Source organism: Doryrhamphus excisus, chromosome 22 (genome assembly GCF_030265055.1).
Source record: "Doryrhamphus excisus isolate RoL2022-K1 chromosome 22, RoL_Dexc_1.0, whole genome shotgun sequence".
Classification (NCBI taxonomy): Eukaryota; Metazoa; Chordata; class Actinopteri; order Syngnathiformes; family Syngnathidae; genus Doryrhamphus; species Doryrhamphus excisus.
The window spans coordinates 7,841,548-7,865,041 of NC_080487.1; the positions used below are offsets into that span (position 1 = coordinate 7,841,548).

Genomic DNA, 23,494 nt, shown 5'->3' on the forward strand with positions numbered 1-23,494 from the left:
CAGTTGAGAGACATAGTCGAAGACTGCCCAGCATGTCCTTAGGCCTCCTACCGGTCAGGGCATGCCCTGAACACTCCTTTCGGTCACTATCTGAAGCTCATGAGGGTAGTAATGTAGATGGATAACCCAACATAGCATAGTACACTGGTTCTCCGTTATCTTTTGTCATGCTCTCTCTGGGGGACAGATATGTTTTCACGCCCCCCCAAATCTGAAACATTATTGAGAAGCTGATATCATCTATTTCTTTTGCTGTACTATACAGACTGAACTCGAAAGTGAAACCAGAGAAATGCAACAAAATGGAGAGCAGTGAAGCATACAAGCGTATTAAATTAGATTAGATATACCTTTATTCGTCCCTCAGTGAGAAAATGTACATTGCACAGCAGCAAAGAGGACAGAACCAGTTTAATAGTAAAAAATAATCTAAAAATAGACAATATAAACAACCTGAAAGTATTAACAAATTAACAATTTTACCCAGGATTATATACAAATACTTACAATATAATATGAAATGTATGACCAGTATATACACTATGAGATCTTGCTAGTAAATTAAATGCGAAATATGAAGCATTAGGAATATTGCACTTAGAACTTAATATATTGTACTTGATATTGCACTCAAGAGTCAAATTGCATGCTGAGTACGACAAATTCATACACGTCAAACAAGTCCCATTCTCACTTCTATGGTTATCATTACACTTGTCCTCTGCCCCATGACAGACTCACACATACATGCACATGAATACAAAACGCACAGAAAGACTTAAAAAACCGTGTGGAGTATGTCTTCACGAGAAGTTTCATGAGATTTGCTGATGTCATGCATGTCACTGGTTTGAACTGGATTTTTCAAGAACTTTTGTTCTAACTTCCTGACTTGTCTCCATTATACTACTATGAGTCTTTATCCCCATCCTTATACTTGCTGCCCCTAGTTATGCCTGACCTGGCTTGCTAAATAGTTTTTCTTAATCTTTAGGCTGTTTTTACTGTTGTTAATCCAGTTTGGTGTCTTGTATTGTGCCTGAAGCCTTAACACTTAACACCTTCACCTATTTCGAATCGTTAAACAACCTTGCCAGTCAGCATGCATGATTTTGGAATGACTGACTCCTCCAGAACAAGCTTGAAGCACCCCCAAACCTGAGGAACTATATTGACATTTAACAAGTCTCAGTCTGTTGTTTCTCTCCTCACTTAATCCCTCATCTTGACTCCCGAGCAGCATCAAGCAAAAAATAAGTCAGCAGCAAAAGTAAGTGTGACGCCACAACATCACAGTGCGGTCCTCACCTTTTGACATGCAGCCAAACAACCCAATCTCCTGCCTGAAAAGGCCTGCTCCAACCTCCCCACCCACAACTCATTTGTCTCAATGCAGATGGAATGTTGCACCGCTTTGTGATGCCTGATTGAACGTTGCTGCAGTTCCTTGAGCAACGAGTACCAGCGTTTGTAATGGAAGCTCGAGTGTGTGTGTGTGTGTGTGTGTGTGTGTGTGTGTGTGAGTGAGTGAGAGGACTAAATTCCTCCCAATGCACAAGTGTACTGTATTGTAGTGTGTTCAGAGCATGTCCGCACATATTGAGTGACGAGTGTGCATAAATCCAACGTAAAGATGATTATTGATGACAAGAGTTGAAGATGCATGTGATGCTCCTTACTTTTAAATGTTTGGTCTACAGTGGAATACTCAGAATTCTAATTAAATCGACTTCAGAGAGCCAGTCAACGGCTTGGCCCAATGTGCTTGAAAGTAAATAAAAGTGACAGAAGGTCCTCCTGTCTGTGTGTACCGTCACCCACCAGGTTGGCTCACCCGGACGGCAGCCTGGCAGACCTTACCATGCTCAGCGTGGGCTCTGCCGACGCCTCGTTATCCAGGAGTAGGGAGGAGCAGGAGTCGCAGAGCGAGAGGGCCGAATGGGGCATGTCCGCGGAGCAGACTCTTGTGGTGGTGAGAGATGATGCGGGATCGGCTGGCACCAAGCCTGGCAGCCTCTCCGACGCCAGACAGTCCAGCACAGAGGAGAGCCACCGCTTCAGTGTGGGCACCGAGCCAGAACCAAGCACCGAGCAGAGCTCCGGTAGGGTCGCTGGGCATTTAATTTTTCTACAGAAAAGTGGTCTCATTCACCATAAGTCACTTTTAAATGCAAATGTTGATCTGAAATTGTGAGAAAGTTAACATCAAGCGAGCAGCACAGTTTATGGGGGTAAGCCACAGGGGGTACTGGAGCTTATCCCAGCTGTCTTCGGGCGAGTTGCGGGGTACAGCCATTCACAGGGCACATATAGACAAACAACCATTCACACTCACATTCATAGTTGATAATAAACGGCGATTTATCTTTTTAAAATGTCAGATTTTAACATACAGCCAGATGTGTTGTATCCCGAATCCGTTCCGGAAGTAGACTGGACAGTCCAAAGTTTCTCAAGAAAAGAGGTTACTTTAAGACGTCACTCAATGGTAAGTAGTTATAGCATTTTAGCGTTTTCTACAGCATCTGTAAAGTGTAATGTTTTTTGCAGGACTACCAGTGTGTAAAAAAAAAAACAAAAAAAAAACTTGGGTAGAGTCACTGATTGTGGTGGGAAATGGCCATTAGCAACTCTTAGGACACTGATAAACTGTTACTTAGTGCTTGCCCTTCTGACTCTTCCACACAACCAAGTAACATTGGAAAGGCATCAGGCTTTGGCTAAAGTTTGTCGGCCAGTCCAGCTGGCCCATGTTCATGAAACAGTCCAGTGTGAAATGCTGCTGACAGATTAAAATCTGTTTCTTCTGCTGGTAGGAAATCAGGAACTCCAACCACTTATGCCTGATGGTGGCATCTTTAGGAATTGTAAACAAATGTGGCTTACCCTTAGACCCAAAGAAACACTTTTTAAAATCCATTGCTAAGAATGCAAAACAGAAGCAGAGCTCAGCGGAGGGCAAAGAGCTTAAAGCCACGCCCATAAGGAAGCCCACTCCTCTCTGACATCACAAAGGAACAGTTTTGCAACGCCCTCTGAAACCGAGCGTTTTGAGCCATCCCAAACTTCTTTCAGGGCTCACTTCCAGGGCGCAAATCTCATTATCTGTTGGTGTTTGGACGTTGGCATTGTTTAACACCATACAACATACAACATTCTAACTCCATTTATAGGTCAGAAAAGTGGAAAAAGGATAATAGGTCCCCTTTAATGTAAATACTGTATTTTTGAAAGCACCGTGGTAGCTACCGTTTACAATGAAAGCAAGTCTCTTTCTTGAGGCAACCCCAAAAGTTATCTATTTGTGTGTGTAGTTTGTCATTCCAAAAAGAAGTAATGGCAATGACTAAAAGTGTGATGATGGAACGTGTCGTTAAAACCAACCGCCACCATCTTCTAGAGCAGATTGATTGATATAAATGCATTTCATTCATTAGTGGAAATCTGCAATGGTGGGCTTTCAAACATTGTTTGAGAGTTCCAGTAAATCTTCATTCCAGGATCCAAAGCTGCCCTACTGGTGTATCTGCGGCCCGCCATCCGCCGCCGCTGCCCTTTAAACATTGCAATCACAGCTGCAGAGGTCCATCCAGTGCACATTTTTGTTTATATGACATTTATGTGGAGTTTTCTGTTCTGACACAGCACATACATAGATACATACATACATAGATACATACATACAGTAAGTCAAGCTGTGCACTCACTTCAACCTATCACTTGTTTCCTCCAAGCACAGCTGTCCCCTGTGTGTATGTGCAATGTTTTTATTCGACTAAAATGTTGTTTATACGCACAGAACATAGCATAGTTGCAATAAAACACCATCTGGGGAGTAACAAACTGTTTAATGACCTCAGTGCACCTTCTTTAATGTGACAGCTTCAGCAGTTTTAATATTTAATGGTAGTGTATCATCATTACTTTTGTCGGTGAATTAATTGCATGACGAACATCCTCATCTATTTGCAGAGGTTGTGAGCACAGTTTTATTTGGAATGCATCAGGGACCATCATGGGTTGAATGTGCTCAAAATGTTTAAAATATACTGTTACACACACTGAAGTCTACTATAAATGTTGTATTAAAAAGAAAACACAAACAATGCATATGATATACTTTCCTTGGCAGATGGTGATGTAGCTGTGGCAGCTATAGCATGCTGCACACTTTCTCTGTAAATAAAGGAACAGCATGTATATTGTTAGGGCCTGAGTACCACCAATAGCGGTGCGAAGGCCCTTTCCAAGCTGCTGTTTATTATTAGGGCCCGAGCACCAGTGATAGCTGTGCAAAGGTCCTTTTGAAACTGCTTTTTGTTATTATTCATTCATTCATTTATCGCGGGGGTGCTGAAGCCTATCCCAGCTGGCTTCGGGCGAGAGGCGGGGTACACCCTGGACTGGTGGCCAGCCAATCACAGGGCACATATAGACAAACAACCATTCACACTCACATTCATACCTATGGACAATGTGGAGTCTCCAATTAACCTAGCATGTTTTTGGGATGTGGGAGGAAAGCCGAGTACCCGGAGAAAACCCATGCATGCACGGGGAGAGCATGCAAACTCCACACAGAGATGGCTGAGGGTGGAATTGAACTCGGGTCTGCTAGCTGTGAGGCCTGCGCGCTAACCACTAACCACCGAGCAGCTTGTTCTTGTTATTATCCCAATTTAATTGCATTTTCGAGGGTATTTACAGTCATAAAAACTCCCAAACACAAACACACAAAATTCACTCAGCGGCACACCTTTAAATAATAATTCACAAATTTTTTTACCCGCCACTATTTTTGCGGATCAGCACAAAATTTGATGGAGACGTCAATCATGACATGACACAGAAAAAGGTCTGAAGAACCCATATTGCCAAACAAACAGGAGGTCCACCATTATGGTCTACAGCGGTGATTCTAGGGCGAAATCCAGTGGTTGTTTTTCGATGAACTTGTCCTAGCAGAGGGGCCGCATGGTGGACGAGTGGTTAGCCACACAGTCAGGAGCTCGGGAAGACTTGTGCGTGTGTTGGTTTTCTCTAGGTACTCCAGTTTTCCACCCAAAAACATGCTAATTGGCAACTCCAAATTGTCCATAGGTATGAATGTGAGTGTGAATGGTTGTTTGTCTATATGTGCCCTGTGATTGGCTGGCCACCAGTCCAGAGTGTACCCCGCCTCTCTCGCCCGAAGACAGCTGGGATAGGCTCCAGCATTCCCGCGGCGTTAGTGAGGATAATACTGTGTACGTTAAGTTGTCTCCACAAAGTCAGTAATTGGTACAAATGATTAAGACAACACCTTAAATCTACACGCAACTCGCTATCAGAGTTTATATGTTAAACTAAAAGTTTGTAACGTACATTAGCCTCAAATTAATTTACGTACGCAACTTCCTACGCAAAAGGTTGTGATTTATAAAAATAATCTTTGCGTGAGAAGGTGCCCACCGGTCCACCAACCAATGGCAGACATGTTTGTTTTGGTTCGCTCTGTGGCGTGCAGCCTCTAAGTGTTCTTGTTAGATGGTGGTGAAGCGGCTGCAGCAGTTTACGGCACGCTGTTTTCATCTCCTCAGACATGAAGAGCAAATGGCACCTGGTGGTCGACCGCCTCACTGTGCTCTTCCTCAAGTTCCTGGAGTACTTTCACAAGCTGCAGCTGTTCATCTGGTGGCTCCTGGAGATCCACATCATCAAGATTGTGTCGTGCTACATCGTCTTGTTCGCCATCCAAGAGGTAACCTAAAACAAAACGGGAACTACAGAGCTGCGTCTCAGTTGTATTACTCTACAAATGGGGGGGGGAGTACATCTTCATCATCGCCTTTTCTCTCCTGAACAGGTGTCTTTGCTCAACTATGTGTTCCTTGCGTCATGGGCCTTTGCCCTGCCCTACAGCCAGTATCGCCCCCTGGCCTCCAGCGTCTGCTCTGTGTGGACGTGTGTCATCATTGTGTGTAAAATGTTGTACCAGCTCAAGTCCATCAAGCCACTGTCCTACTCCAAGATGTGCACCATGGTAAGCCATCATAATACAATGATTGCTGCTAATAGTAAAGCTGAGCACCTTTTTCTCCTGATTTTAAGTTCACTTTTTTTCATAATTTTGCTGGTCCTCTGACTTTTAGACAGGTTATATACAATATGTCAAAATATATTGAAATAATTGAACATATGTACGTATATGTTTATTCACATTGAATGACATCAACCAAGGAGGGAGCCACAAGAAGGCACTCTTGGCTTGTGGATTTAGTGAAGTGGATGAGATTGGGAGCTTGGTGAACTTCCGTACATCCACATACCTTTGATTGTATTTTCTATATTATGTAAGGCAGGGGTGGGCAAACTACGGCCCGGGGGCCCGCCCCCTTCTTTCCAAAGTATTTCATTTAAACTCAACATACAACCTGGCATCATGGCTTGAGCCAACCTTTTGATGGTTGAAGTAGCTGTTTAATCAATTTGGTTATTTGATGTGGTCTGCTGTTTACAAAGTGCTCCTGAAAAAAGGGACACAGGCACATAATAATAATACATTTAATTTGTAATGCACTTTGCATCAAATGACCTTGAAGTGCACATGTACCAGATTGCATGACTTTTACAGATACAATAATTCCAGGTGGACTGTTAAGTGTAAAATATGTCTGACCCCCCTGTCAATTTTGTTAAATCAATGCGGCCCGCGAATCAAAAAGTTTGCCCACCCCTCCGCAGAGGCAACTGGGCACGAGCTTCTGAAGCATGTCCGCCTCATGCCAGGATATCCGCAATTTGCAAAAAAATCTCCATTTGGTCATCTTTCTGTCATAACTTAAACATTTGCATTATCTGTGGGTATTTCCTGCGGCAGCCGGCAGCCTACACCGCTGAGCAGGAGAAGGAAATGCAGGACTCCGTACTCTATCAGGGTCTGGTGGATCCAGCCAACTGGGTGGGCCTGCAGAAGACTGACAACCTGCTTGGCTACATCAGGGTGAGTTCCAGAAGGCAGCTAACAGGGACTTGGTTGTAGACGACCACAATGTAACCCGGCGGTTTATTTTTATTTTTTTGTGCAGCACAACCTCCTCATTTTGGCCATCTTGGCATTCGAGGTGACCGTTTATCGCCATCAGCAATACTTTCGACTGAGAAACAAGCTGGCGCCTCCTGCCGCCAGGATCATTTTCCACGACATCACACGACAACACCTGGACATCGGCATTGTCTATTTCATCAAATACTTCATCAACTACTTCTTCTACAAGTTTGGACTTGAGGTAGGACTCCAGTGGGTCCTAGCATGTCAGAGATGAAAACATGATGTACTTCTATCAACAGACGTGCCTGCTGCTGGGTGTCAATGTGATCGGGCAACGTATGGACTTCTACGCCATGCTCCACGCCTTCGCCCTGATAACGGTCATGTACCGACGCAGGAGGAAAGCCATCGCAGAGACCTGGCCCAAGTACTGCTGCTTCCTGGCATGCATGCTGACTTTCCAGTACTTCGTCTGCATCGGGATCCCCCCGGCCGCCTGTAAAGGTACGCTGACGTTCATCAACTCCATTCCTGATAAAATGGAGTTTCAGCACTGCTTGAGCAGATGTGTGGTGCAAAAAACACGACTAGACACTTTGGCGACAGAGACGAGGAAAAAGCTGGAACAGAATCCACACTTAAGTTAATTAGATTTGTCGTCATGTGAATGCTGACTTGATGTTTGGATGCCAATAATGAACGATAATGCTCGTTAATACTGTATATCACAGCATGCAACAATTATTGGAATAAATAAGTAATACATTTAAATAATGCCTTTCCTATACATCATCCCCTTGTCCAAAGTGCACTGAATCGTTGAACGATACACAGTGACACCATCTGCAGGTCTTTGGTGCTGGTCTCACCACCCTTCACCCTTCAGAGAAGATGCAATTTGCAATTGGTCACTTTAAATACCCTTCTCATGATTGGCTTCACTTGTGTATGCAGGTCAAGGGTCAATGAGATTACCAAACAAATTTTGTGTTCCAATAATTAGTGTTAAAAGGGTATTCAAATCAATAAAACAACAAATGTATGCACCTGCCTACTATTGTTGAAATAATTATTATACACTTTCTATACATCCTATAAACTTAATTTCACTTCTCATCTATCAGTGTTTTGGTCTGCTGTATGATATGTTTACCTATATGACATACATTCTTTGTGCATGCTCTCATTTCAGACTATCCTTGGAGATTCCCAAACTCCAAGACAGACTCCAATGTGGTCAAGTGGCTCTATGTCCCCGATTTCCTCTCCAGGCCCAATCCATCCTTCCTTATCTGTATGTTTAATCACTTTTATTCCTCCAAGTTGTTTTGTTTGAACATGCTGACAAATTTAAGACAGTTACAGTAGTCCCTCATTTATTGTTGATAATCCGTTAGACACCATTATGGTGAGTGAATTTATCTATACATTGAATATTTTGGCAGTTAGAGCATAGAAAAGCAGTTTACTACCTTCTAAATATGCTAGAGCCCTCTTGATATGATATAACACCCCTATAGTTGCCTTTACACTCCTATTACCCAATATAGTAGAAACAATGACTCATAAATAATGACTCATAATAAGACTCATACTCTTGTGTGTTGATGTTTTATGCTAAATGCATTAATTGATAGATTTTTTTTAAGAACTGATAGTGAGGCTGTGAAAGAGTGGTGAGGGATTACTGTAATTTGTTTATGAGCGGGCCCTTCCTGTTGTCTTATTTTTGGAATGTTTGTTGCACGTAAATGTAAAACCAAACTTACATGGCCCTGTGTGGAAAAGTAATCCCCCCTCCACCCCGTTTAAAACTGAGATTAATTGAGATTTATCAGTCTGGTAAAGGTTCTAAAGCCATTTCTAAAGCTTTGGGACTAATGGTGAGAGCCATTATCCACAAATAGCAGAAACGTGGAACAGTGGTGAACCTTACCAGGACTGACCTGCCAACCCAAATTTACCCCAAGAGCACAGGGTCGACTCATTCACGCTTTTTCACAAACTGTATGTCCATGAAGGCAATACTTCCACAGTGCATGAAACAACATTCCAGACGATGAAATGGGCTCCTCTCTTTCCTGCCTCCAGATGACTTCATGCTGCTGCTGTGTGCCTCGATGCAGAGGCAAGTGTTTGATGACGAAAACAAAGCGGCCGTCCGCATCATGGCCGGAGACAACGTGGAGATCTGCAGGGATCTGGATGCATCCTCCTTCAGTGTCCACAACCCGGTCCCGGATTTCATCCACTGCAGGTACACACTGAACTACCCTACTACCCTCTGTGGTAACATTGATATATTGGCATTAAAATGATTACACTGTATCTGTTCTTCTAAATACTAGCATTGATTACTATTGCGAAACAAGGAGCGCTGCAGGTGCTTTCACAGCAACTGCAATGCAGCTGCTTATTGCACCAAACAAGGAAAATTATGACAATTTTCCAATTTTGGTCATGTTTTAAATCAGTGGTTCTGCACATTGCGGATCCATTCTGAGTGGGTGACGGACAGTAAGTCAATGACATGAAAATGTCATATAGAACTGTCTGACATAGTAAAATTGAGCATCCATCCATCCATTTTCGATGCCACTCATCCTCACTAGGGTCGCGAGTAGGCTGGAGCCTATCCCAGCTGGCCTCGGCTGAGAAGCAGGGTACACCCTGGACTGGTTGCCAGCCACTCACATTTATACCTATGGACAATTTGGAGTCGCCAATTAACCTAATCCACCTGGGGCAGGACCTCATTCACAACCTGGATCAAGCACTCCACCCTGTTGGCTGTTGGCCGGGAGAAGCCACCCACTCTCAACGGGAAAGGTGCATTAAGGACGCTGGAGGACGACATCACATTTTAAACACAGATAGTTCCGCAAAAAATGTATAACAACCACATTTCCACTTCCGATGTGAAGATTGTCTGCACTTAGTAAGTGTGGACCTCTGTTACCACTCTCAGTTCATACACTGTAAGTCAGGGATCTCCTGTACTCATTTTGTCATTGTAGAAGTCTTGGAATTGTGACCAATCACAGCGGAGTGACCTAGCCTGAAGGCGAGGTGGAATAATTGCAAACAGACTGTTTTGGAAATCCAATCCAGCTGGAATAAGTGCAGATTCTGGAAGATCTAGAAAGCTTTCTGTGTTGGTTATTGTATGTAGCTGCTCTACAGGAGTCCACAACTCAACTCAATACAAAATACACGAAAAATGAGCATAATAGGTCCCATTTAAATAAAAGTGGGTTGAGCTCATTTCAGAACCCACAAACACTGGGAAAAGAGAAAGCCACTGTATCCAATCTTGTTTTTATTCAATTGTTAATTTTTTTGGACAAACTTGGTCTTAATGTGGCCATCACTCGACTCCTTGAAGTGCAGGCCAGGTGGAGTTAGGAAGGTGTGGTCCGCAGCATCGATCCCCTCAGCGCTTCACATTCCAGTGTTTTGTTGCACAAAGTGGACACGTCTTTTATTAACGCACTCTGTGTCCATCAACAAGGCCACACGCCACGGCCTCTCTGCACTTATTCCACCCCTTACCCCCACCACCACCACCAGGATCGAATTACGGACACGAGGAGTGGGGAGAAATCCATAATCGTCAAAAACACTGTCGGTCACTGCGCTACTTAGGCACTTTTGCCCTGTGCTCTAACTCAATAAATAGCTTTCAAGTATGGAAAAGGTATTTTCTCGCTCACTCATCAGGCAGCAATTGATCATGGCAGCAGTGTTGGTGGTGCGTCTTATATACTATAATGCCATTAACATACATTCATTCATTCCCCTGCTAGCTTATGAATACACCAACAACCGCAAAAGCTCTGGCTTTAGCAGTCACCTCATTTTTTCCCTCACCAGGTCCTACCTGGACATGCTGAAGGTCATCATGTTCAGCTACCTGTTCTGGTTCGTCCTGACCATAATCTTCATCACGGGCACCACGCGTATCAGCGTCTTCTGCATGGGCTACCTGGTGGCGTGTTTCTACTTCCTGCTATTTGGTGGCGAACTCTTGCTCAAGCCCATCAAGAAGATCCTCCACTACTGGGACTTCCTGATCGCCTACAACATCTTTGTCATCACCATGAAGAACATTTTGTCTGTGAGTACTCACTTTAGCAGTAATGACCTATAATGAGGTTTGGGATGGTTCTGAATGCTCTGATTCAGAGAGGTTTTTTTGTGAAGTTAGTTACTTACTTACTTACTTTATGGGCATGCCCTGTAGACCAGATGGACTCTAAGACTGCCCTCCCCACAGCTCTGCTTTGCCGTTTACAGTTGTTAGCTATAGCTCCCAGAAAATCTTTCTTCGAGACAAGCTCAGGCAGAAGTGGTTGGAGTTGGTGATTCCCAGCAAGAGAAAAATATGGCAGCTCACTGGGGCACATAATTACCTCCACCAAGAATTGTTGTTTCTGTCTTTCCTACTTTTATGAAAAAGAAACACTTGTCATTTCCAGATCTTGGCTTGTGGCTACATCAACTCACTGATCCCAAACCAGTGCTGGCTCATCCAGCTCTTCAGCCTGGCCTGTACCATCAAGGAGTACAACATCAACACCAACCAGGACCACCTGAGTAGGACGGAACACTGTAACGCCACATTGTCCCGCCGACCCGCTGACGACTGACATGTTTTATATGTGTCCGTGTGAGCAGACATCGACGAGAAGTGCGAGCTTCCCAGTGACGAGGCAGGCATCATCTGGGACAGCATCTGCTTTGCCTTCCTGCTGCTGCAGCGTCGCGTCTTCATGAGCTACTACTTCCTACACGTGGTGGCCGACATCAGAGCCTCGCAGATCCTTGCTTCTAGGTATGAATGCTCATTTTGAATGTTGGAACGTTAACACGATAACACGGTGATGATCCAAATGAAGACTGGTCAGCCATGGTGGTAGTCCACTCTATTTTTTTGTTGATGTTTGTGCGTGCGTGTGTGTGTGTCCCAGAGGGGCGGAGCTTTTCCAAGCCACCATAGTGAAGGCGGTACGGGCGCGACTGGAGGAGGAACGGAAATCTGTGGAGCAGCTGAAGCGACAGTAAGATTCATTTTTTAAAATGTCTTGATTTTTATGACATTACTTTATTATTCCTTTTTCCCGAGCTACTGACAGTTTTGCTAACATTTTGGGGGGGAAAAAATAGGTAATTTAAAATTTGTCTTATATTCATGGGAGCGACCCCTTTTTTCAAGACAGTTTTTTTTTAAATACTCATTGCATGTACAGTGTTCCCTCATTTATGGCGATTAATTGTTTCCTTATTTATAAATGGAATATTTTGATAGTTGAAGCACAGAAAACCTCCTTTCTAAATATGCTTTTTAACATTAGAGCTCTCCAGACATGAAATGACACCCCTATAGTCACCGTTACCCAATATAGTAGCCATAATATGCGCGGCAGGCTACAACTGCTTGTCAACCAGATTGAAAGTGCATCTCCAGATTCCCCATATTTTCATTTTAGGGGATTTTAAGAACTTAAAAAAGACACTTCCAACTTACCAACATTATGTTGACAATAGGTGAGGTGACAAAATCGAGGTGAGGTGACAATCGAACTCAAGACGTCTCTCAATGGAAAGTAGCTTTAGCATTGTATTTTTAGCACATGTAATTTGGTCATTACATGTTTTTTGTGGTCGAGTGGTTAGCGCACAGACCTCACATCTAGGAGACCCGAGTTCAATCCCACCCTTGGCCATCTCTGTGTGGAGTTGGCATGTTCTTCCCGTGCATGCACCGGGTACTCCGGTTTCCTCCCACATTCCAAAAACATGCTAGGTTAATTGGCGACTCCAAATTGTCCACAGGTATGAATGTGAGTGTGAATGGTTGTTTGTCTATATGTGCCCTGTGATTGGCTGGCCACCAGTCCAGGGTGTACCCCACTTCTCGCCTGGAGACAGCTGGGATAGGCTCCAGCATTCCCCCGTGACCCTCGTGAGGATAAGCGACAGAAAATGAATGAATTAATGTTTTTTGTGTTTAAAAAAAACAAACAAACAGAATTTTCGTGAGCAGTGCAGCTCGGCGCACCCACGCCTCCCACGCTGGGAATAGCCCAGGCGGAGCTGTCAACCTTTTAGAGCACCCTTTGGTGCGCTGTTTTGTCACAAAATTGTCACTGTGACAAGCTGAATATGTGGACACCTTTCCTGGTGCGCTACCATGCTCATCTCAGCACAGCCCAGTCTACCAAATGAGTGTTTTTTGGCTTTGTTGTCCCCTTTTCCCACTCCATTTCAATCATTTTCACAAGTTTAGTATAAGTACATTAGAAAGGCTAACTAGTTAGCTTGGTAGTTTGCTATGCGAGCAGCAGCCATAAGTTGTGTGCCTGCAGTGATCCTGTCGTAAATGTAATGTAACCAAAGAATAATTGGGGTTTAAAGGCGACTATAGGCATGCTGTTTGATGTCTCCAGGGCTCTAATGTTAAAACCCATATTTAGAAAGTCATAAACCGGTTGTCTATGCTCTAACTATGAAATATGAATGTTATGAAATATGAATATTGAATCCTACTTTGTAGAAATTATGACTATATTAAAGATACAATTTTCAAAGTTTTTTGGTGCCCCCTGGAGGCCATGTCATATAGCCACACTTTCAGCGATGCTGAAACGTCACACAGCACAAGCATAATGATTTCAGTGTTCTGATATCCAATTATGTCTAATTTAAGTGAGGATGATGCGGAGGAAGCCTCTAAAATGATATTATATCAACACGGTTGATACATACTAGCAACACAGAATGTTAGATTCCGTTTCTTCTTTGTGATGTCACCAGGATGGAGCGCATTAAGGTGAGGCAGCAAAAGTTCAAGCGGGGCAAAGAGAAGATGCTGAGCATGGTGCAAGAGTCTGCAGAGGGTCAGACGCTCGTCCAGCCCCAGGAGGATGATGACGGTATGACAAAGGTCTACCTTGAGGTGGTCACATGATGATGGGCGGGCCGCTGGAACATAGCCACATCTTTCTCTTCATGACGTTCAGTTGTTTCTGAAATGCTGTACTGATGTATTTGTTAAATTTTAGGAGCACAGCGAGCGAAAGCCAAGACCAAAAAAAAGCACTGGTGGAGGCCGTGGGTTGATCATGCTTCTAGTAGGTTGACCCCCCCAACCTGCCTCCCCTGTTTTCTCATCCTCCACTCTCATTGGCCCTTGTGTCCTCGACCAGAACGCTGAGGATTCCCATACTGTCCAAGGGCTCAGAAGGCACCATCCGCTCTCCAGACTTTAGTCCTTTTCTGTCTCTATTTAAGGACCCTCATTGGCTGTCACTCCATGCTGGTGTGAAGAGGCACTTGACACTTGAAATGATCTACTATGTGTCTGCCGCAGCATGATGACATCGCCTTAAATAGACATCAGAAGAAGGGCAACAACGAGAAAACGACTAATGGCTGGAGTTGCATTATTTTCTAACCCCATAACGGCCTGAAGAGCCCGCAGTAGGGAATCGCTCACTTTTACAATGTTTTCCTGCAAAGATATGAAGTCTGCTCACCTTTTGTTCTCAGTAGGTTTCATTCTTTGCCTGCAGACATGATCAGACCAACAGGTATCACCGGGGAAAGATGGCTTATTTCATCATTACTCCTCCAGACAGGACAGGTTTATTAGCGCAGTTATGATTTGATCGCCGTTTGGTTAGTCAGCAGCATTACTCCAACACTGCAGAACTGGTTTCCATGTTAGTTTGGAATCTTCTGGTATATGAATCAATGATGACATTTTGGTGTATGAATGAATGAAAGGCGCAAAATGAATGAATTATCTTCACCTTAAGGGTGCTACACTTATCACCATGATGGTCCGGTACAGTGACCGCGTTACTGCAGACGCTACACTGATCCACCTATCGACCTCACGCTCCCCCCTTCCCTCACCCATGAACAAGACCTTGAGATACTTGGCCTCCTCCACCTGGGGCAGGACCACATTCGCAGGGGAGAAATCCACACTTTTCTGACTGAGAACCACGACCTGAGTCTCATTCCAAAAGCCTCACACAGAAATGCAAACCATCCAAGTAAACGCTGAAGGTCACAGCCCATCAGGACCACATCGTCCAATAATTCGAACCCAGGTCTTCCCGATCTACTGACTGTGTGGCTTACATACCAACCACAGGAAGAGGAGTGTGATTCCCCCCCCATAGTTGGAACACACCCTCCAGTCACCCTTCTTGAAAAGGGGGACCACGACCCCGGTCTGCCAATCCAGAGGTATACCTCAGCCACGGTGATGGAACTGTTGGCGCACGTCCACTTCCTCTATGGAAGGTATGTCAGTGGGATTGGGATCAACCTCCAACTACATCCTCAGACAAGGTCAGCAGGCCCCCCTCCCCACTGTAAACAGTGTGGGCACTGTTTCCCCCTTTCTGAGGCGTGGGACGGTTTGCCAGAAGTGGTGCTCCGTGGACCCATCGAACTCCTCCCACACCCACATATTTTTGCCTCAACCAGTGCCGAAGCCGCGTGCCATTTGGCCTGACAGTACCTGTCAGCTGCTTCAGGTGTCCACCATTGGGATTCGGGGGTGACTGGCACCAACCACCTTGCAACCACTCTGGTCAGCTGTCTCCGAGATGGAGGCAAGAATATGACCCTTTCGGACACAATATCCCAGTCCTCCCCGGGATGCTGGCAAAGCTGCCCAAGACTACACGAATGGGAGACTCTGCCAGCACATCCTCACTCCACTTTTGGGTCTCCCAGGTCTGTCCCTCATGTACATATATACATATGTATGTATACATGTACGTGTGTATATGTACATATATATGTATGTATACATGCATGTGTGTATATGTACATATATATGTATGTATACATGCGTGTGTGTGTGTGTGTATGTACATATATATGTGTGCGTGTGTGTGTGTGTGTATATGTACATATATATGTATGCATACATGCATGTGTGTATATGTACATATATATGTACGTATGCATACGTGTGTGTGTGTGTATGTACATATATGTATGTGTGTGTGTGTGTGTGTATGTGTGTATACATACATACATACATAGAACGAGGGTGACTGTATATTTATACATATATATACGTATATACTATATACACAATATAAATATACAGTCGCCTTTGTTCTATCACAGTTTTTATTCGTGAATGATGGCTGTTATATGATTATGGCCTGTTTGTATTTAATTTTGACATTTTTATGAAAATACTTAATTTAGGCAAAAATTGGCCCAATTTGTATAAAAATATACATATTTATATAAATATGAATGGGCCATAGTCAACTGGGAAGTAGAGTCTTTATTCATTCATTTTCATTCATTCATATATTTTTGAAAATCCGTGCTATATTGAAACTGAAATTGAAAGCCCAAAGTGTTGAGGAATTACTGTATCACTTTACCATCAAGTGCAAATTCAGTATATTTTATTGGCACTCTGGGCTCATTTAGCTGGCCTAAATCAATAGGTGTAAATGGCTATGTAAGAATCAAATTCTTGCTTTTAATATTGCCTGTGTTACCTGATTGGTTGTCACTCATGTCTGCTATTGCATTCCCCCTTCCGGTTCCCAACACTTGAAATCATTTTGCCGTCTCCCAGTATCCTGTCACCTCCCACCTGGCCACACTTCTGTTCAAGGACACAAGTCAGCCTTGTTGCTTCTAACTCTCCTGTCCACTCCAATCATCACTGTGCTTTCTGCTCATAGCCATGTTAGCCACATGTTAGCCACATCATTTTTAGCGTGTCAAGTTGTCACCTTTACTTTGTTGGACTTTTCCCTTCAGCCCCCTCCATGTCTTATTGTTGTAGCGTCTGTAAAGTGACCTCTGTGCTGTCCCTCTCAGTGGTTAGAAGTGGAGAATATTACTTGTTTGAAACCGACAGCGAGGAGGAGGAGGAGGAGGATGAAGAGCAGAAGGAGGAGGAGCCACCAAAGAAGTCTGCATTTCAAGTAAATTCCAGGCCAATTTTGCAACACTTGAATACTATCTAACACAACATCAATAAAATATATAACATACGATTGTTTGAGCAACATAAAGTCAGTCGTGGAAAATAAACAAATTCTTCATTTTTTTTGTTCCCAAAGCCTCTTGGGTCCAAAAACATCTTCCTTGAGTTTAAACAATGTGTTGTTTATCACGGGTAATTAGTTCCAGACCCAACCACGAAGTAGGATTCAATAAGAAATTGAATTTTTTCATAGTTAGAGCATCAAAAATGTTTTAACATTATTAGAGCGCTGTAGACGTGAAATAACACCCCTATAATCGCGTACATACACACTACCTCTTATAGTGGACATGATGAGACATAATTACTCACATTATGCACGACCGTTGACTTTGTAAACCAGGGGTGCCCTTTACGTTGATCGCGAGCTACCAGTAGACCGCCAAGGTGGTTGGGTGTCGATCACGTAAACGTCACTGACATCAGTTAGCTGACATTGCTCACCCTCGGCGTTTGATGCCACACATGTAGATGTAAGATGCCAAAATCGCTACCAAAAGTTACCCTTTTATTTGTAGCTAGTTATGTAGAAAACTCAATTGCTTGATGGGTTTGCTTTGTGTCAGACGATTTTTTCACGATGTATTGGAAAATGTGGCCATCGCTGAAACCTTTTGAATATGTTGCCTTTACTTCGGCTGCATTTTTATTTTGCATGAACTGTGTGTAACGCTGCATAGTTATTTTGACTGACATATTAGTTGTACTGTACGGTTATGTACACAACGATTGAGGAATTATGGTTGATTATTTTTAAATTGAACATCATTATGATATCAACTGCTTTGATTACCTTTTATGTATTAAACATAGACGAAAGCTGAGAAATACGTATCTATCTCATCACGCTATTATCCAGCCTATACCGATACTAGTGGTGGGCATAACCGTTCATTCAGTAAAAAGATTTGTTCATTTCGGTCAATTGATCTCCCCCTGTGCATAGACCCGGTCAGCCGTGTCGAGTCAGTCCGTTCACTCATGTTCACGTTCGTTCTGACACAACTGTCGGTCGACGAGTGTCAGTCAATCTCTTGGTCTTTCAGTCAGCTAACCCCACCCACCCACGGAGCGAGGCGTGCCGATTGGATAAGACAGGCAAGTACGCAGATAGTCCCGCCCTGCAAAAGGAATGGTGTACTGACTCTACAGCCAATCAAAAAAAAAAAAGGGGGCGGTGACCTCGTTCATGCCATTTACAAAAAAGAACTAGTTCCTTTGACCCGTTCGTTCATGAACGACACACCACTAACCGATATTACCCTGGGATTGATCTTTTTAATGATGGCATTTGTGCTGTGGCATTGCTGCTTTCTAGCCTGCATATTAACATGTATAAAACCCAACACCACATCTCTAAGCTACTACTAACTAACACTTTACTAATCCTCCTCCAACTGTGTCTCCTCCCCACCTGTATCTTTTCTCCACATCCATCTCTCTGTGTTCTCTCTGCGTACCTTTTCTCCCTTCCTATATGTCCTCCCTTTATAGCGAGCTATCGGGAAGTTTGTGTCGGCAGTTCTGGCTTTGCCCAAGTCTGTGATAAAGCTTCCAAAAACTGTGCTCCATTATGTAGTGAAAGCAGGCAAGGTAAAGACCAGCTGAAGTAACACAACTCTTGTCTTTTGTGCATGACACATGTTTACTATCGAATGGTGCGGTGTTTCTGGTCAGTGCACGAGGAACATGTCGATGCTTCCTTGTGATTGTGGTGTGACTTAATGGACTGGGAAATGTTGCATGGAGTCTGTCGAATGCATATTTGTCATAGGCCTGCTTGTCTATTTTGTGCATTTATTCAGGAATTGACTCAGTATTCTCAGATTTAAGATAAACTCATAAGTGGATATTGAATGAGCTGTGTGCATTTCCTGTTGCTCTTCACTCTCTAGTCTACCACAAGAGTAACTGATTTGCACTCTGCAGTTCCTCTACCACACCTGGATCACCGGCCCCAAAGCTGCCCTGAAGGCGCGAGGCAAGGGGAAACGCAAATTTTGGAAGAGATACCCAAAGGGAGTGCAGCACAAGAAAAAGAGAAAACAGGGTAAGCAGAAAACAAAAATAGGAATAAATATAATACTATATATACAGTTATATATATATATATATATATACATATATATATATATATATATATTCAACTGTATATATAGTATTATATATATATATATATATGTGGTTATGGTAATGGTTTTAAGAAGAAGCAAAGCTTGAATCCTACCCCTCCATCTGGTACTTTTACAATCAGTAACTGTTAAATTTGTTCACTTTCTGCTTTCCATAATACAGTTTAAGGTTTTGTTGGGGTTTTTTTTGTTTTTTTTAATTATGTACCTCGTACCGAAGTAGGAGGTGATATGAGCATCCAATGACATAATGGGTACCATAGTAAGTGTCAATATAGTGATATATAAAGCACATCATGACTGGTTCCAGACTCTTCATCCTTGTATTTAGCAAACATCAACTGCTTGTATTGTTTCTTGAATTGGCTCATCGTTGTGTATTGTTTGAGGTCCTTACTCAATCCATTCCATAGTTTGATTCCACATACTGAAATGCTATGGCTTTTTAACGTAGTCCTAGCATAGAAGTGTTTCAAATGTACTTCTTCCCTGAGATCATATTTCTCCTCTCTTGTAGAGAAGTATTGGATGACATTTTTAGCTAATTGGTTATTTTTAGCCTTGTGCATTATTTTAGCTGTTTGAAGATGAACTATCAGCAAGTTTAAGTATTTGTGATTTTAGAAATAAGGAGTTAGTATGTTCTCTGTAGGCGGCATTTTGAATTATCCTTACTGACCTTTTTTGCAGTACATTTAGTGAGTGAAGATTGCTTTTATAGTTATTAGCCCATATTTCCACACAATAAGTAAGATATGGTAGAACCAGAGAGCAATAAAGAGTGTGGAGTGATTTCTGATTGAGAACAAGTTTTGCTTTGTTCAATACTGAAATATGTCTGGTCACCTTATGTTGTATATTTGTAATATGAGGTTTCCAGCTCATATTTTCATCTATTGTGATCTCCAGAAATGTATTTTCCTTCACCCTTTCAATGTCCACAACGTCTATTTGTATTTGCTGGTACGTGTCCTTTCTGCTGTTACCAAACAGCATGATTTCAGTTTTATTTAGGTTCAAGGACAATCTATTATCATCAAACCATCTTTTTAGTGTGACCATTTCTTCTCTGACCTTTCTCATGATTTCGTCTGTACTCCCTCCAGAACAAAAAGCAGTGGTATCATCCGCAAATAATACCAGCTTTAAGTCTTTCGTAACTTTGGAGATATCATTGATGTACAGGTTGAACAGTTTTGGCCCCAGTATTGACTCCTGGGGAACTCCACACGTAATACATGAACTTGGAGATGTGTTCTCCTAGCTGTACGTATTGCTTCCTATCAGCTAAGTAGCTTTTGACCCAGTTCAGAACTAATCCTCTTATTCCGTACCTTTCTATTTTAGTTATTAGAAATATTCCTTTTATTAGTATACTCCTTTCTCGCCTTGTGCAACTTATAGTCCATAAAATATGGTATATGTATATATATGTACTATATATACACCTGATCAAAATGTTAAGAGCAGCTGAAAACTAATAATTATAACCCCTAATAATTATGGTTGTTATTATTATTAATACAATTTGCACTGATGGATCCTGAGGTTGCGACTATGACAAAAAATATTTAATAGTAAGCTGATCAGCTGATCATAAGACCATGTACTCAATGAGTAGCAATGAGTAGCTGCCCCATTCTTCTTAATCAGATGAAAAATGGGATTGGGCATGCTTATGCCTGTATTTCTAGGAGGCATAGTGGGAATGTTGCTCCAGGTGGTGAAGATGGCTTCATGGAGGGCATCCACAATGTTGTCATTTGGATGGATAGGGATTTAGATGAGGGGAACACGCAGAATGGCCCAAAATAGTGAGCTTATTCCTCTGGAAGAAGTTCTTTGTGAGCTGCAGCCAGTCAGAGACATCAGTCATGAGGGATGCACCAGGACAGGACATGGCCTCCTGGTTAGAAATCATAACTTCCTTTATCATGGTCAGATTGTTTTTTATAGTGGCTTAGGTCACCCTCCAGTCCGTGACTGTGTATATACGTACATCCATTGGATAAATATTCTGTTAAGAGTCTGCTCAAGACGCCCCATACTGTCCTGGGTCTTGTGTCCGTGTGCCCGCCAACTCACATGAACCCCGATTTACGTAGGGTTCCGATTTCCTGTTTAACACTCCTCGGAGCTTAGATTTTTAAATGTGTTCTTCCATTGTTGCCTTGCGATCTAAAACTTACAAATACTGTAGTTCAACGAGGCCCATTGTGTCCAGCAGCTCCCGTGGGCATCGAGGTGGGCGAGCTGTCAGACAGCCAAGAAAATGACGACGACAACAATTCTGGCCCAGGTTTGTTTCTCATCCTAACATCGCTCCTCTTGTGTCGAAATGTAACCTGTAAGGTAACCTTGACTTTCCAGACAACATCATGAAGCGAGTGTTCAACATCATCAAGTTCACGTGCGTGCTCCTGCAAACCACTGTGGACAGCTTCACTAAGTGGATGAACGAGGTGTGCAGGGAGTACATCGACATCTCCACCGTGCTGCGCATCGAGCGCTGCATGCTCACCAGAGAGGTCAAGAAGGTGAACCGAACTCTATCATAGCTGTATTGTCTTACAAGGACACATGCGGAATAGATTTATACATATACAATATCTAATAACTCCTCTGTTGCTCCATTAGGGCAACGTGCCGTCCCGGGAGAGCATTCACGTTTACTATCAGAAGGCCATGAGGCTCAACCTTTCGCGGCAGGCCAGCATGGACTTGCTCAGTGAGGACGAATCGATAGGGGGCTCGACGAGGCACCGCCGAGGGCGGAGGGGCTACCCCATGGAGAGCCAGGCCTCCACGGCCTCCAGGGACAGCGTATCAAGGTGCGCTGAGACTTTCATTCATTCATTTTCTACCGCTTATCCTCACGAGGGCCGCGGCGGGTGCTGGAGCCTATCCCAGCTGTCTGGGATAGGCTGGTGGCCAGCCAATCACAGGGCACTATAGACAAACAACCATTTACACTCACATTCATACCTATGGACAATTTGGAGTCCGGAGTACCTGGAGAAAACCCACGCATGCACGGGGAGAACATGCAAACTCCACACAGAGATGTCTGAGGGTGGAATTGAACTCGGGGTTCCTAGCTATGAGGCCTGCGTGCTAACCCCTGTGTAAAACAGAGCTACCTTCTAAAGGCTTGCTATTTTCCTATGAATTTCCATGTTTGGTGTGAGAACTGCTTCATAGACTTGGCAGTTTTGCCCGTTCCAGTCCACTTTCCATTCCCTTCCATTCCATTCTCCTTATCCGAGTCCGGGTCACGGGGGCAGCAGTCTCAGTAGGGAAGCATAGACTTCCTGGTCCTCGACCACCTCTTCCAGCTCAACCAGCTCAGTCAAGGTCACCGCTTCCCCTTTCTGAGGTATCGGACGTTTTTTGCCAGAACCTGTTCAAGGCTGACCAAAAATTGTGCGCCATGGCCTCACTGAACTCCTCCCACACCGACCACCACCGAAGCCTCGTGCCGCTTGTCCTGACGGTACCTGTCTCACAAGCCGTCCATGCTCAATAGGACGCCTTCTGGATAGGCAGCCCTGACCTGTGGTGCCCCCCAAGGGGTATGCCCACGAGGGGCATATACCTGTAGCCCCAGACAACATAGCTCCTAGGATCACTCGGGCACTCAAACCCCTCCACCATAAGGTGATGATTGACAGAGGAGACCAGTAGGGCAGATGGAGGTGGTGTAAATAAAACTGCTGTGTGTTGCCAGGTACATTACTTCTACCTACAGAACTGCAGTGCACATTCAAACCGTCATGTTTAGCTTGAGGTCTATGTAGTTAAAGAGAGCTCTTCTTAAATTTTAAACCTCATGAAGTTGTGCTTGTGTTCAAGTTGTGGCCAAAATCAATAGTAGAGTCATGTTCATATTTCTGGTTATGAAAACATAAAGGCCTTCCATGAATGACGCATCCCAAGTCATCTGTCCCTGTTGACTAACATTCCATCTCATTCCACCGCTGCCATCTCCCTCAGCGCCTACACTGAGGCCACCACGCTGTTCTCTCGCCAGTCCACACTGGAGGACCTGGACGGGATGCCGGAGTGCATCCCCAAAACCAGCGAGCGTGCCCGGCCCAAGCTGCGTAAGATGTATGGCCTGGACGTGTCCAATTCGTCCATGGACAGCTGCAGTAGCTTCGTGTCCAGGTGCTGTGGATGCGACACACACACACACACAACTGTGTCACATCCATCTTATCGTGTGTGTGTAACTTCATCATGCATTGGCGACCTCTGCCAAGGTGTCTGACGCACATTTTGGTGTCACAC

At 43.7% G+C, this 23,494-nt stretch overlaps 1 protein-coding gene across 2 annotated transcripts in view; it reads left to right on the forward strand.

Moving 5' to 3' along the window:
• The window catches only part of LOC131109247 (piezo-type mechanosensitive ion channel component 2), a 69,375-nt gene that overhangs the window by 31,274 nt on the left and 14,607 nt on the right, over positions 1-23,494 (forward strand). Inside the window, exons 18-38 of one of the 2 annotated variants that reach the window (XM_058060993.1) lie at positions 1,825-2,102; positions 5,580-5,740; positions 5,846-6,022; positions 6,860-6,982; positions 7,068-7,268; positions 7,330-7,534; positions 8,223-8,324; positions 9,122-9,287; positions 10,904-11,147; positions 11,509-11,626; positions 11,708-11,864; positions 12,001-12,090; positions 13,847-13,965; positions 14,095-14,163; positions 16,904-17,010; positions 18,567-18,665; positions 19,002-19,122; positions 21,429-21,503; positions 21,575-21,741; positions 21,842-22,035; positions 23,198-23,371. In XM_058060993.1, coding sequence (XP_057916976.1) covers positions 1,825-2,102; positions 5,580-5,740; positions 5,846-6,022; positions 6,860-6,982; positions 7,068-7,268; positions 7,330-7,534; positions 8,223-8,324; positions 9,122-9,287; positions 10,904-11,147; positions 11,509-11,626; positions 11,708-11,864; positions 12,001-12,090; positions 13,847-13,965; positions 14,095-14,163; positions 16,904-17,010; positions 18,567-18,665; positions 19,002-19,122; positions 21,429-21,503; positions 21,575-21,741; positions 21,842-22,035; positions 23,198-23,371 — 3,147 coding nt within the window. The remainder of the gene's footprint in view (positions 1-1,824; positions 2,103-5,579; positions 5,741-5,845; positions 6,023-6,859; positions 6,983-7,067; positions 7,269-7,329; positions 7,535-8,222; positions 8,325-9,121; positions 9,288-10,903; positions 11,148-11,508; positions 11,627-11,707; positions 11,865-12,000; positions 12,091-13,846; positions 13,966-14,094; positions 14,164-16,903; positions 17,011-18,566; positions 18,666-19,001; positions 19,123-21,428; positions 21,504-21,574; positions 21,742-21,841; positions 22,036-23,197; positions 23,372-23,494) is intronic. The other variant, XM_058060995.1, reaches the window with a different exon arrangement.